Source organism: Hyposmocoma kahamanoa, unplaced genomic scaffold, assembly GCF_003589595.1.
Source record: "Hyposmocoma kahamanoa isolate Upper Pololo Valley unplaced genomic scaffold, ASM358959v1 160, whole genome shotgun sequence".
Lineage (NCBI taxonomy): Eukaryota > Metazoa > Arthropoda > Insecta > Lepidoptera > Cosmopterigidae > Hyposmocoma > Hyposmocoma kahamanoa.
The window spans coordinates 5,630,986-5,645,761 of NW_020653575.1; the positions used below are offsets into that span (position 1 = coordinate 5,630,986).

The 14,776-nt window shown below is 36.5% G+C and overlaps 1 protein-coding gene across 2 annotated transcripts in view; it reads left to right on the forward strand.

The window, feature by feature from the left end:
• The window catches only part of LOC113225432, a 103,259-nt gene extending 95,494 nt beyond the window's left edge, over positions 1-7,765 (forward strand). The window contains exons 11-12 of one of the 2 annotated variants that reach the window (XM_026457743.1): positions 1,681-1,786; positions 3,274-7,765. In XM_026457743.1, the coding sequence (XP_026313528.1) occupies positions 1,681-1,786; positions 3,274-3,472 (305 nt within the window). In that variant the 3' untranslated portion in view covers positions 3,473-7,765. The remainder of the gene's footprint in view (positions 1-1,680; positions 1,787-3,273) is intronic. The other variant, XM_026457742.1, reaches the window with a different exon arrangement.
• The last annotated feature ends 7,011 nt before the right edge of the window (positions 7,766-14,776 follow it).

A 14,776-nucleotide genomic window follows, 5' to 3' on the forward strand; every position in this document is an offset into this window, starting at 1 on the left:
CCAACTTAAGTTTCGGTCATTTTCTGATTTTTTTTCTTTTATTTTGTTTCTTTTTTTCGCAAAATTCGTTTCTTTTTTCGAATTTTGTTTTTTGTCTCTCTATTTTTTTTACAAAACTCTGGGAGTGTAATATTAGCAAATAAACAAGGCTGTTTACTTTAAAAACGGACCATAAAAAAACTACCAAAAATTCAGTCGGCTTAGTGTTCATTGGTTGTATCGATTTTTTTCAACAGCAAAGCTATTCTTTACAAATTCCAAAAAACTAGATTTCAGTCCCGACTTGTTATTGGAAAAAACAAAAAGAAAATTCCTTCGATCTGGCAGATCATGAATCAGCGAATTTTTCGCCAAACCGAAGTTATAATGAATATCATGGTAGTAAAAAACATATTGCCAGACCCGTGGTTAGAACTAATATTAGTGTGTAACTAAGCTTAAGGCGTCTGGCACGCTTTGCTGGGAGACTTTGGTTCGAATCCAATCAGATTAAAGTGAATGTTTTCCGAGTGTTCGATCTTTATTAATAACTATAACAAACTAGTGGAGTAATTTCACAAAAAATAATTGAATATCATGGTGGTCAAACATCCACAGTCAGTAAAACTTAATTACAATTATTAAAGTAACATCTCTAGTCATCGGCTGGTAGCTGTAAAGGTACCATCCTGACAGTGAAGAAAAACTTTCATAGATTTCTCATAGATAGCACTACGGCAAAAAAATCGTTAAAAACCAAAACAAAGAACTGCAACCATCGAGTATATAACCAGAAATAGAGACGAAATAAGGTCCATCCTTCCCTGGCAACTCATCAGGCAAAGGCCTTATGCACTTTTATTATTAGAAAGCTGAAGTAATACAGCGCCAACAATTGACCTGTGTGTACGTCTCCGTATATTCCAAAAATATTCTGTATTTATTGTAATAAAGATATCTGTAACTATGGCGGGCTGTTCCATTTGGTGATGTGAAAAACAACAACAGCAAAACATCTAATTACAAAACAAACGGAATCACATTTCATCGGTAATTAAATATTAAATACGTAATTTTTCAATGTTCGTCCATTATAGCATAGCTCAAATTAACTGGTGGATTTGAAGTGAAACAATCGACGACACCCGTTAATTGTTTCGAATTCGGGCTGGCCAATCGGAGCGCAGTTGTCACCGTAATGATTTGGCAGAATAGTTTCAAACAAATTAAATGACATTTCGTCTATGTATCTGGTTATATACTCGATGACTGCTATAAATATATGGAAAAGTTCGTGAGGTCCGTTGATTCGTTTCGTGGTTTAGTTGGCGTAGCGTCTGCCACGGTTTGTTGAAAACGTTGGTTGGAATCCGACCGGATCGAAGTGAATTTTTTCTAAGTGTGCGATAAATGTGTTAATAATTATTACAAACTAGTAGATCATAAGTGTATTTTGATACGTCCTTACATGGTCTCACATGTAGTGCCTACCATAGTTCTAAGTTTGTGTACTATAACACTTAAAACTACATGTGAAATGTAAATAAATAAATAAGTAATAAATGTGTAACAATCGCGAAAACCTAAGAACTCGATAGTGGAGTAATTTCACAAAAAAAATTAATATCGTGGTGGTGAAACTTAATTATAATATTACCGGTTTTTTTTAACGTGCTCTCTAATTTATGCCTTTATTTGCAGCGATAAAGCCAAGAGAAGACAAAATTAAGGAATTCCGCAACATTGTAAACTCGCTTCCTCAGTGCAACAGAGATACGCTTAAATTCTTATTGGAGCATCTTTTAAGGTAAATACTTATTTTTATCAGATCTTCCACCGTTTAACACTCCGCCATCAAAACGGCATAGCCCATGGTGGTCGTAAGCTCCTCCCACCTGTAGGGTGTCAGAGCAAGCTGGAGAAGTATGCTCATTTTAAGTCAGTGACAGGATTTTTTACGTTTGGTATTCTGCTCTACGATGGCACGTCGATGGCGTAGTGTATTAATATTGTATTTAATGTAACATTAAATTGCTGTTTAAAAGAGATAAAAATTCAGATATGCATAGAATTTCCATGGTAGTTTTAGTAAGGCAATATCGATCGTTAGTAATTTAATAAATATATGCCATCACTGACATTCCTTGACACTCAACTGCCATTCAAACTAGATTTTAACAGAGTAGCAAATGTTATCATAATTGCAATATGACCAGTGGTTTAAAAAAAATTACATCTTTTTTTATTTTATTTTTTATAATATGAAGTGAAGAGACAAACGTGCGCGCCTAGTGGTACGCGACACGCCTATTCATAACACTTGCAGTGCCACTCAGAGCTTTACCCGCTCACGCGATGCGCTCCTCCTACCGTAAAATGGCGGCTTTTTGGTGTCGCAAATTAGAAAAGCATTCAGTTTAAATACAAGTTTTTATAAATAAAAATTATTATTCTGCATTGCTAAATAAATACCCTCCGTACTACCAACAAAAACATCTCAATTAAAATGCAGTAATACACCGCAAATCCTGCACTTAAAAAGCACTAATGAAATTTTTGGTGTACTTGGATAAATATGATAATATTCCGTTTGAGTGGTTCTAACATTTACCATGAAATTACTCCTTAAAGTATAGTTTATAAACATTTATATTCAGGGTAAACTTAAAAAACGCTACTTACGGTATGTTTTCAATAAATAAACACCGAAATCACCAGCCCAAACAATAACACACACGATTGTCGTGACGTATTTTTGAAGTTGTTTATTTTTTTTAAATGACAGACCCAGGCATTAAAAACTTTATGGTTTGCTAGAGTAGTTACCGAAATAGCAATTAATATTAGTTCTTTTACCTGTTATAACTTCGATATCCGATAAATCGGTATAAAATCATCACCGGCACCTCTAGGTGTGGTATGCGTCTACGGCTGCATGTATCGCGTGAGCGGTTAAATCGCAAAGATCTTAGAGGCATTGCCACTGCGCCCATCACCCTGAGACATAAGTTGACAACCCTGTAACTTCACCATCAGCCTTAACCCTTCTAAACCGCTGCTCACGTTACTGCTTGGCGGCAGAAATAAGTAAGGTGGCAGTACTTCCCTGGACAAACTCTTTCACATGGAGCTCTGCGGTTACTAAAATATATTCACTATGTGTTATCTATGTTTTAGGCATGTTCTTAGTCCCATGGGCTTGCAGTTTCACCACAATCTTACTGTTAAACTCCAAAACGCAGTATTGTTATTAATAATTTACCGTGTGATGAAATTTAACCATATTGTCTTCAGGGTAACACAATATAGCGAGCGTAACAGAATGCACACAGCAAATCTGGCCATTGTGTTTGGCCCGACACTTCTATGGGCCCCAGCCGAGCAAGCCCATAACATCGCCATCGATTGCATCCAGCAGAACCATGTCGTCGAGATCCTCCTCAACGATTTCAAAGACATTTTCGAAGAAACTAAAGGGAAAAAGAAGACGTGACTCTGAATATAGTAAATGTGGAGATAATTGAGCCCCAAGAACCTTTGGTTGTTTGCGTTTGTTGTTCTTACTAGAGCTTTGAGTTATTCTGACATCACCATCGATAAGAAGCAGCCGCATATGTATCCGGTAGCTTTCTGGTTACAATACGCTAAGACCAAGCATGAATTCTGTTATACCTGTATGACCTTGTATCTTAGAGCCTAAACACATGTCGCATTTTATAAACGCCGAATATGCGCAGATGACGCGCGTATACGCGATACCGATACGCGCGAGAAGCGCGTTCGAAGGCCGTCTATATCGCGTTTTACGCGCGTTTGAATCGATTCCAACGCGCGCAAACATCGCGTTGCAAGTAAGAAGCTTATATACTCCACCGGAGTTCACACTTAAAATTAAATCTATAGTACGTTTGTTTAGGCACTTAACTAAATATAAACAATCTTGATACATCTTTTTATTGAAACGTACACTTTATCAACAAATCAATAGAATTAAAAATAGCATGCAATTTCATATGAAGCATATTTGTATTATGTACTTGAAGGTAAGTAAAAATCATTTTATAAATGTATATTTCACTAAATAGACATCTCAAGATTGTTTACATTTAGTTAAGTACCTAAACAAATGGACTATAGTTGCTTCACTTCAAAAACTAACTAATATTAGCAAACAAAGCCAAAATTAAAAGTATATCTTATCAAAATGCGCGATAAAATACGCCGTGTGAATAAGATCTTATAGTGACCAAGGAAAGGCTGAAAAAATATTTTTGGACCCCAATGCGGTGGCGCTATCCACTTTTTGTGTCCAGAGTCCAAATAAGCCTATGAGTTGTAATTGCAACTGGGTCGCCGGGGTGTGATTTGACCGATTGATTTCAAGGGAGCAAAAATTTATTCTTTAACCCCATTTTGAACATGGACTGTACTTTCAAATTTGCAACATCTGACCATGGATTATTAAGTTTTCGTAGCATAATAACTTAGAATTAAAGTTGTTTTTCGAAACCAAGAGGCTCCTTTTTGGGAATAATGGATGCAATAGATAGACGTGCGAATGTGTGTTATATTAATTAAATAATCAGTGAATTTTGTGAAACGTAATATAGGCGAATGATTGGATATTCTTATGTACGATCTCTATCAGTTCCACAGTGTTTCGAAATGACGGAATATACTTTCAGTTGACGTGTTGAACGTTTGTATGAAACTTGTTGAAATAGACGTAATTGTCGTTGTTTTTCACTATTAAGCGTCGAATTACATTTTTTTCCCGTACTGTAGTCGAGAGGCAGGAACACTGGCTTCATTTCAGAATTATTTTTATTACAAAGTAAATTAAAACCTTTTGGAAAATGTTTAACGTATACTATACGTAGGAATTGAAACTATTTTTCCGGATTTAAATCGCGTATATTTGTATTTTCAAATTAAGTATGTCCAATGGTCAAAACGGAATGATAGTGAAGTAATGCAAAATCGTAACAATCTTTGACAGCTGTACAACATTTTTTTATTCATTCGAATCTGGACAGTGTCATTCCACCATGTTTATCATAAAATAATATATCTATTTAATAACATACGTTAAAAGCTTGATTACTAGAGATAGATTAGAAAGGAATGAAATTGGGTTTCCGTGACAGGGCAGCTGGCAGCTTTCCCTTTTTGTATAGCTAATTCATTTGGGAAGAGTGCCAGCCGTTGATTATCCCAGTCGGTCCATTTTTAAACTAAATTATGTAGAAAGAAAAAGGTGCTACGCACTTAAGGTTGGTGTAATTCATATAAAATATATTTTTAAATATCGAAAATTTGTCCAAAAACCGACATCCATATGCGTTGTGATTGTAAAAAAAATATTGTAGAAGACTGTCCGAGGCTCTATGATAGAAATTTTAAATTAAAACACGAAGTATAATAGCAAATTTGTTTCGATATACATATATATGCATACATGCTATCTGTTTAGAAATTTATGTGTATTGTAGATATATAGAATAGCAGAGAATAGAAGAGTGTAAGGGGTGATACACATTTATTGGGATCGTGCGCGCTGGTACTAAATACTGTGTGGGAATAATTTGCAAATCTCGCTAGATTATGTTAATCTCGGTGGTCCAAGGGTTTGCTCTCTGCATGAGGAGGTACCGGATTCACCCGATAGGATAAATTTAGAAAATTACTTTCCTAAATTGCTTCTGAATAATGCCCGGAGTAACCGTTGCTCTGGTACTTATAGTACAGGCAATTGCCTAATTTGAGATCAGGTAATTGTTGGCACTTTATTATTACTACATTATTATGCCCTGTATACATAACGTGACCATTATTTTCTTCCCTCAGAGCGGGACGCCTATATACAATATTATAGTTTTAAAAATAAAAGACGTGTTTATGTTAGTTAACTGTCTCCGTGGACCAACGATTATGGGCCGAGAGATATATTTGTATGACCTACATTTATTTCCCTCGTGTGTTTGGGTGTAATTTGTGGATGTCTATGTCCATCTATCCATGGCACCCGCGATACAGGGTTTCCCTAGCGCGGGACGGAGTGTGTGCGCGCGCTATTATTATTATATAGTTACGAAATGTTTATAAAAAAATTAAAAGAACTAAAATTGTTTAATGAGTCAAAAATTTGAAAAAAAAACTATTCTTGGCAACAGAGGATCTTGTGTAGTCTGGACAGCGGGATATGAATCTTAAAAGCGAGACTTATGGTCACATTATGTATATACGAGGTTTTTAAAACCGTCTATCGACAGTGTAGGCCGTGCCCATTACTTTTGTCCTAACCTATCATTTTGGGCCCAGTATGTGTCACACACGTGTGTATGCGTGAATATCGACCAGTCATGATAAGCGTGTTGACACTCTGCGGTGATATGATAAACTAAAATAATGCAGTAACAACTCTTGGTGGGGTAACATCGTTGCAGAAATTCCTATACAGATGATATTACACTGCGCGTACGATAAAATAATGGGCGATCACCTGAAAAGTCTCAATAGTGTCGTTTTTGAAGACGGAGTTAAATGACATTGGCAGGTTTGCCAGTTTTCATAAAATTTAAAAAAGTCACGTGGTTGTTGTCGACAGTTTTATCGATAGATTGTGAAATTTTGCCATAAGTAGTCATTACTAATTACGTCATTGTCTTCTTCATAATTATTTTGACATTTGGTAGACTAGGATCGAAATCAATTTTTATTAATATACATTTTAACAAGAACAGGCGGATTCACCATCTATATTGAATTAAAACTAAGTAAACTTTCATATTGAACAACATAACCATCATACGTCGATAATCGACAGAATATTTATCGACTGCAATGACTAGCTTCTTGCAAGCGGCTTCTTTTGCACAACGAGCTGCCATTTTACTGCATCTTCAAAAAAGACAGACTTTATTTTATGTTCGGGGCCAACCATTGTACAGAGTCAACACGTCAAACCCGACACTTAAGTTTGTAACCATAGTATAGCATAGCATAATGAAATTAATGTCCCTTGTGTAACGTACAAACTATACGAGCCAAAAAACAAGGCGCGCGAGTTCCCGTGTCGTTTGTACGTTACACATGTACATTACACAATTTACAATAAGAACTAGTGTCCAGCTGAAGCGTGAAACACTGACAGCGGGTGCGGGTCAGACACGTGTCGGGTCGGGGGCACGGTGGGTGTAATTCCGTGTACTTATATGGACGATAACACGCCACGAGCGGGCGCGGGACCCGTGCGCCCGTCCCGCACCCGTTCACGCTTTAACGTATCTTGACTCTACGTGTCCTGTTTTACAGTTAAGGCTTAAAGCCCGTTTGTATTGTGCCTTAAGCGTTTTTTATTTGTAAATATTTATCATCGTAGATGAGTTTTTCTTCATGTGATAGTCTTGGAATGATTGAATTCAGTTTTCAGCAAAAAGCAAGTGACTATCTAGTCTCTATATTGTTTAAAATTTGACCTTAGCGTGTTATTAAACTTTTATTATGCTGGCAAGTTGAATGTCAACCCAGCTGTACTGCCCTCTTTGTCATAACTAATGCATTTGCATTTATTGGAGATCTGAGGTTTTTTTTTTCTTTGAAAAATATTAATAAAAAGTAAATAAAATATAAAAAACGGCATAATGGGGGTTGTAGACTCGTTTCGCTCTTACCTGATATTAATTCAATTTCTCTAAAAAATATTGATTACGTTTATTACAATATGGAAGGCAGTAACGGCAATGGATAAAAACAATTTCTTTTTGGAAAATGGCAACGATCCACATTAAACATGCCAGTAATTAATACCCCGTATTATAAATTAATATATTTTTAATAAAGAGTAGAATGATTAAATACTCAATTGATTAAAATGTAACACTAATTGTAATGGTATAAAAAGAAAAATTGTAATATATATAAAAAAAATTCGTAAGCTAGCAACCAAAGTTTTGTATTTTTCGGCTGATAGATATCCTATATCTTTATATTTGTTGTGTAGTTATTATGATATTAATAAAGTAATACCAATACTGCTTGGTGAATAGACAATGAAGTTACATGGAATAAAAATCACTTATTTCGGAAGCTTCAAGTTTTATTTTCCTTACTATGTAAATAAAATAGTACATTGTAGTATTGCAGAGGCCGGAAAGTAAGTGATTGCTGGACGAGTACGAGTTGTGTTAGTACGAGTCAAGTAATAATCGTTCCCGCCGAGGCATGTATAGTGCTTTTCCCAAACTGTGAGGAAATAATAAAATACTAAAAAGAAGATGTATGTGTTATAGAAAAACATACACACACAACATCTTCTATCACATAGACGTATGTATGTAATAGAAAACTTTTTTATTTATTTATTTATTTATTTATTCAATGAACAAAGTTTCAACAGCATTCTTAAACTTATTTGACAAATCGACGCCTCCTACGTAAAGTATCGTATGTCGAAATTGCCAAGTTTACAGGGAAGTGTTTTAAAGTTTTGAATCCACTGAACGGAACATAACAGGTGACTTTAGCATTTTTCAGTTTTATTCGGCAAACGGTTACTCACACAGAGTATTGCAAAATCCTACATATCGGTTAGATGATCTATTAGATTAGGTTTGTCGTGTTATGCTCGTTTCAGTGAATTCGGAACTTTAAAATGCTTCCCTGTAAACTTGGCAATTTCGACATACGATACTTTACGTAGGAGGTGTCGAAATGTGTTTAAGCAGTACAAAAGCCAATTACAGAAACTCAATATGTATACAAAATATGTGATATTATTATTACAACACTGGGTAGAAAAAAAATTTAAATTGGTACAATAAAAACTGAGTTCATAACTAACTGTAATTTACATCAATTGTCGTGTATAGGTCTGTGTAAGTATATGTGTGTATGTGTGTATATGTGATGGAGCGTGAGTGTCTAGTTCGCCTCCCCCTATTTCCTCAGAGAATGTGCTAGGCAGGTAAAACTAACAAAGAAAGAAACTGCTCGCATCGTTAGTGCTTGCAACTCGGCTTACATGGCGCACGAAATCGACGCAACGTAAAAAACTTAAAAGAATATTAAATAATATGAAACGTCATTAATTGACATTTGGCTAACATTGCCTCTTGTTTTAAATTGGCAGAGTACAATCGATTACTGTATTTTCGTTATAGAAGGTAACTCATTTTCCCGCCGAAAATGCAAAAAAGGCGAAAAAGCAAAAAGAATTCCAAAGCGCTTTTTCATTTTGCCGCCTTTTTCTTTTTTTTTCCACATTTGGCGGGTTCGATTCGCGGTTCACACAGGGTATTATTTAAAAATCCTTGAATGCAGTTCGAATTGTTTTTAAAATCAAAATGGAGTCCTCTTTCAGTAAAATTTTGTATTTACGTATAGAAGATAGTTTCCCTCCGTGTGGCATAGCCCTAGGACAACCTGTACATTGATAAATTTAAAGTCTTCTGCTTTCCCGTGCACCGGTTTGCACTGACCTTGAAAATAACGAAAATAAGTATAAAGGCTTAGAATAATAACGCATAGAATGACAGTTTCATATCAAACGAACTGTCACAAGTGAGGCAAAAATCAAACTCATGTAGGCTAGTTTTAGTAGTAGGTTAATTTTCGGTTTTAGTGAATATTTATATAAAAATACAAGTTGAAACGCCTTACTTCCTTGTGGAATGTGATGTTAGTATTTTTTTTACGTTTGTCTGACGTATTTTTGCACTCATTTACCGCACATTTCGTCATTTTTAGCTAAAATTCTTGAGCTGTTCGCGGTGCAAGTTGACCTTGAGCACTGAAGACCCGCCCGCTCGTGTAGGCCCATTGGGCGCGCTTCAATTTGCCTCACTTAACGTGTGCGGGCTAGGTTTCTATGCGTTATTATTCTAAGTATAAAGGTTTGTTCAAACAGTGTTTTAGTACTTTTTAGCAACACCGGAAAAATATATGCCACATCGATTTTCCGTCGATTACGCCGCCATCACCGAACGAAAAAACCTTCAGACTCCGTTGCCGACGATTATACAATCAATACTTCTAGACTTCTAGATATTTTTTTTCACGGACGGACAAGTCGTAAGCTAGGTAGTAAGCGACACACGTGTTCATAACAGTGGTAATCAGAGCTTTAAATCTCCAAGATCAGAGGGACTCTGGCACTGCAGCCGTCACCTTGAGACATAAGTTGACAAGTCCCATGTGCCTGTAATTTCACCCGTACTCTTACCCTTCAAAACCGGAACACCAGTAATGTTCACGTGGCTGTTTAAAGTTATGGAAAATAGAATAGCCTGCTACTTTTAAAATTAGGCTCGTTTAAAAAAATAAATAATAAAAATAGAAATGTTTTACATAGGAAATGAAACTATTTTTCCGGATTTAAATCGCGTATATTTGTTTTTTCAAACAAACCGACGTTTCGGGCCCTTTACAGGTCCCATGGTCACGGTTGACTGAGGTGGTACAGTCTTCAACCAGTTATGTCTAATATTGATGCAAACCACCTTATTTGTTCACTATAGTTACAATAGTCTGCGAGCATGTCATAGATAAACCTACACATTCAATGAAGTAGTACCCAGGAAGCTGAAAAATAGTTTCATTTCCTATGTGTAACAATCGCGAAAACCTAAGAACTCGATAGAAATGAAATTTTATTCGTTCATTTTAAAGGGCATAGTACAGGGGCGGATGTTTCCATTTAGGCTTGTTAGGGCCTGTGTTAAGAAACATCGCTCTTCTATAATATTAATAGTAATCTATAGTAATCTACTATAACTGGTGTTACAACTAATACAAATTTCACTACAGATTTTTTTAACCTTTCAGACTAAAAATAGATTCACCTAAGTGTTAGTGTGTGTGACGGCAAGCATGTGTACAGGTGTTGTAAGTGTGTAATTGGAATATGTGACATGTGTGTCATCCATCCGTAAGACGTACAATATCCAAAATTATGCATTGTCATACCACGTTAAATAACATCATTTCAATTGCTTATCTCCTATATTAGCAGTTTATCCCTGTATTTTCGAAACCGCACTTTTCCCGGGACATAGAAATGCATCGAGACTGAAAATCTTAGTATTTAACATTCGTCGGGGATAGTGCAATTACGCGGAACTAGCATTTGATTATGAGTTTCCATTTCGGTAATTTAATGGCCAAATCTATCGTTATCAATTCGTGGACAACGTAATTTAACCGCTCACGCGATACATGCAGCCGTAGACGCATACCACACCTAGAGGTGCCGGTGATGATTTTATACCGATTTATCGGATATCGAAGTTATAACAGGTAAAAGAACTAGTATTAATTGCTATTTCGGTAACTACTCTAGCAAACTATAAAGTTTTTAATGCCTGGGTCTGTCATTTAAAAAAATAAACAACTTCAAAAATACGTCACGACAATCGTGTGTGTTATTGTTTGGGCTGGTGATTTCGGTGTTTATTTATTGAAAACATACCGTAAGTAGCGTTTTTTAAGTTTGCCCTGAATATAAATGTTTATAAACTATACTTTAAGGAGTAATTTCGTGGTAAACGGAATATTATCATATTTATCCAAGTACACCAAAAATTTCATTAGTGCTTTTTAAGTGCAGGATTTGCGGTTACTTACTGCATTTTATTTGAGATGTTTTTGTTGGTAGTACGGAGGGTATTTATTTAGCAATGCAAAATAATAATTTTTATTTATAAAAACTTGTATTTAAACTGAATGCTTTTCTAATTTGCGAAACCAAATAGCCGCCATTTTGAGGTATGAGGCGCGCATCGCGTGAGCGGATAATGCTTACTGTGCAAAAATGATAGTCGTAGCTATAGAAATAACAAAGTAATAACGTTAAGTCCCTCTCCTGTGAAATTTGGTTTAGTTAGCAGATACGCGCCGTTTACCAATGCCACATACGCCGATTTGTACAATCTCCGACGAACGAAATTCTTTAATTTCTTCAACGATTATTCATCAAGGTAATAAGAGATAGTCTGATATATAAAATGATGGTGTAATCGTCCAATGCGAGCTCATGATCAGTTTGATGTAAGCGCTATTTGAGTACAGGCAATATAAAAAAACATGCGGAAATACATTAGCATTGGCGCCACTCCTTCATATCGTATGTGTTCGCCCTTCGACATAGAAGCTTTTATGTACCTTGTTACGTTTTCCGAACATACCAATACATGAACATATAACGTGTCTCTGTAAATATTAAAGATTATATAGTAATAATATTACACAACATTTAGTTGATTTCGTCACATCAACAGCGTTTACAGAGTTAGTCGGTAAACTAGATTATAAGAAAAATTTAAATCCTTTTACATAGGGCGCACTATAAGTTTCCGGAACTGGCCGCACTTACATAAACAATATTTAAATAGTAATTACAACATTTGATAATGGAACTCTTTGGTTGTAGAATACAGTTTGTTTCATCTGACTGTCACTTGTTTTTACATTGTGGCGTCATTTTAGAAATTGGTTGTCTACATCACCATGGATTTAACTCGTGAAAATTTCCGTAGTATGATTTTCTACTACTTTAAGTGTAATTTAACAGCTCAGCGGAGCTTCGCTCGGCTTCAAACTGCTTTTGGCGATGAAGTACCATGCAGGATGACTATTTGTAGCTGGTTTGCAGATTCAAACGCGGTCGTGTGAATCTCAGTGACGAATTTCGTGATGGTCGCCCGTCCACAACATCAATGCTGTGCGCCGTACGATCAAAACAGACAGGCATGTGACATAATATGAGATTCGGGCATCTTTAAGCGTAGGCATGAGTCAAATACAATGAATACTACACAAACATTTTGATGTAAAAAAGCTGAGCTGTCGGTGGATCCTACACAATATGACTGAGGATCAAAAAACGGATCGCGTCACTTGGTGCAATGCTATGCTTACCAGATTCAATGAAAGGGCGTCAAATTTGGTGTGGGACATAGTAACAGGTGATTAAACATGGGTTTATAGTTACGATTCCAAAACAAAGCAGCAATCGAGCGTATGGGTCTTTCGAGATGAGTCGACACCAATGAAAGCGGCGCGCATGCAAAGTGCCTCTAAGCGGATGATTGCTTCTTTTATTTATAAAACTGGACACGTGGCTACTGTTGCTCTGGAAAATCGTTGTACCGTGAATAGTGATTGGTACACGACCATTTGTTTGCCGGAAGTTATTGACAAACTCCGTAAGAATAACCGTAAACGCCGTATCATCTTGCACCAAGATAATGCCAGTTCTCACACGGCCAGACAGACAAATGAATTTTTGAAGGTGAACAACGTTGACCTTATGAGTCATCCCGCGTACAGTCCCGATCTGGCACCTTGTGACTTTTATTTATTTCCAAAAATTAAGAACCAGTTACGCGGTCAACGATTTTCATCAACAAGTGGCTGTCCAAGAGTATGAAAAATATGTTTCAGAGATTGACACGGAGGAGTGGCATAAATATCTTCAAAATTGGTTCATTAGTATGAAAAAGTGCATTAACGCTAACGGAGAATATTTTGAGAACCAATAAATTCATATCTGACCATTTATAGTATTTTTTTCTTATTCATTCAGGAAACTTATAGTGCGCCCCACGTATAAACATTTTTAAGACTTTAAAGGCCTAAAGTATAGGCCTAAAATAAAATTGAACAAAATCCAGGCCGTATTTGTAAGAGATTTCCATATTACATTCTAGCTTTATAAACAATAGGACGTTCGGTAACTTTCTTTCAATATCAGTGTTCTGAATAACGTTTGTAGTGTAACGGTCGAGAAGTTCGAGAAATCGTACGGGTGTGACGTCATTCCGGTTCGGTTTCAAATACGACAGGTTGACGTTCGATTCGGGTATTGTGAATAAAACTGAAAAGACATCGAAACGGTCGACAACGAATACGAATCGTACTTAGTGCACATACGCTCGAAGCGTGGTTCAAACCAGTCAACAGGCTGAGAAAGAAGACAGTAATAATAATAATAATAAGTGTTGCGTTAATAGTTCAACCCACACTCCCTCTATCATCATCCATTAAGCACCAATGCATTCCCCATAATAACACTCCGCACTGGGGAAACCCTGTATCGCGGGTTCCATGGATACCTCATAGACGACCACAAATTACACCCGAACTCACGATAGAAATAAAAATAGAAGCCATATAAATATTTCTCCCGACCCGGAAATCGAACCTGAGACCTCTGCGTGGCAGTCCAACATGGCAATCGTTCAGCCTCGGAGGCAGTCAAACATTCGCTATATAATGCAATCTATCATTACTTAAAGTAACCCTTAACGGCATGAACATTAAAAGAGTAACTTCTTTCAAATATCTAGGTCATTACATTACCGACGACCTTAAGGCTCTAGCTGTAAGAGGTAATAATATGTTGATCCGTAGGTTTTCTCGGTGTACAGAAAAAGTAAAAATAACGCTTTTTAAAGCTTACTGTCAAAGTTTCTACACGGGGAGCCTATGGGTTGACTACACCAAACGGCCGCTGGAGTCCCTACGTGTACAGTACAATAATATTTTTAAGATGATGTTGGGACTGCTTCGTTTCTGCAGCGCATCGAGGATGTTTGCAGAGTATGAAACGGTAGGTTTTGCTGCCATCCTCTGGAAAAAGACAGCATCCCTGATGCTCAGAGTGCGGGACAGTCCCAACAGCATCCTACAAACTGTGGCTGGTAGGATTACCTCTCCCATGTGGCAACGCTTCATGAGATTTTAATTTTTTTAATTTCATTTTAATTACTTCTGTTTGTAATCGAATCCGACACTGTTC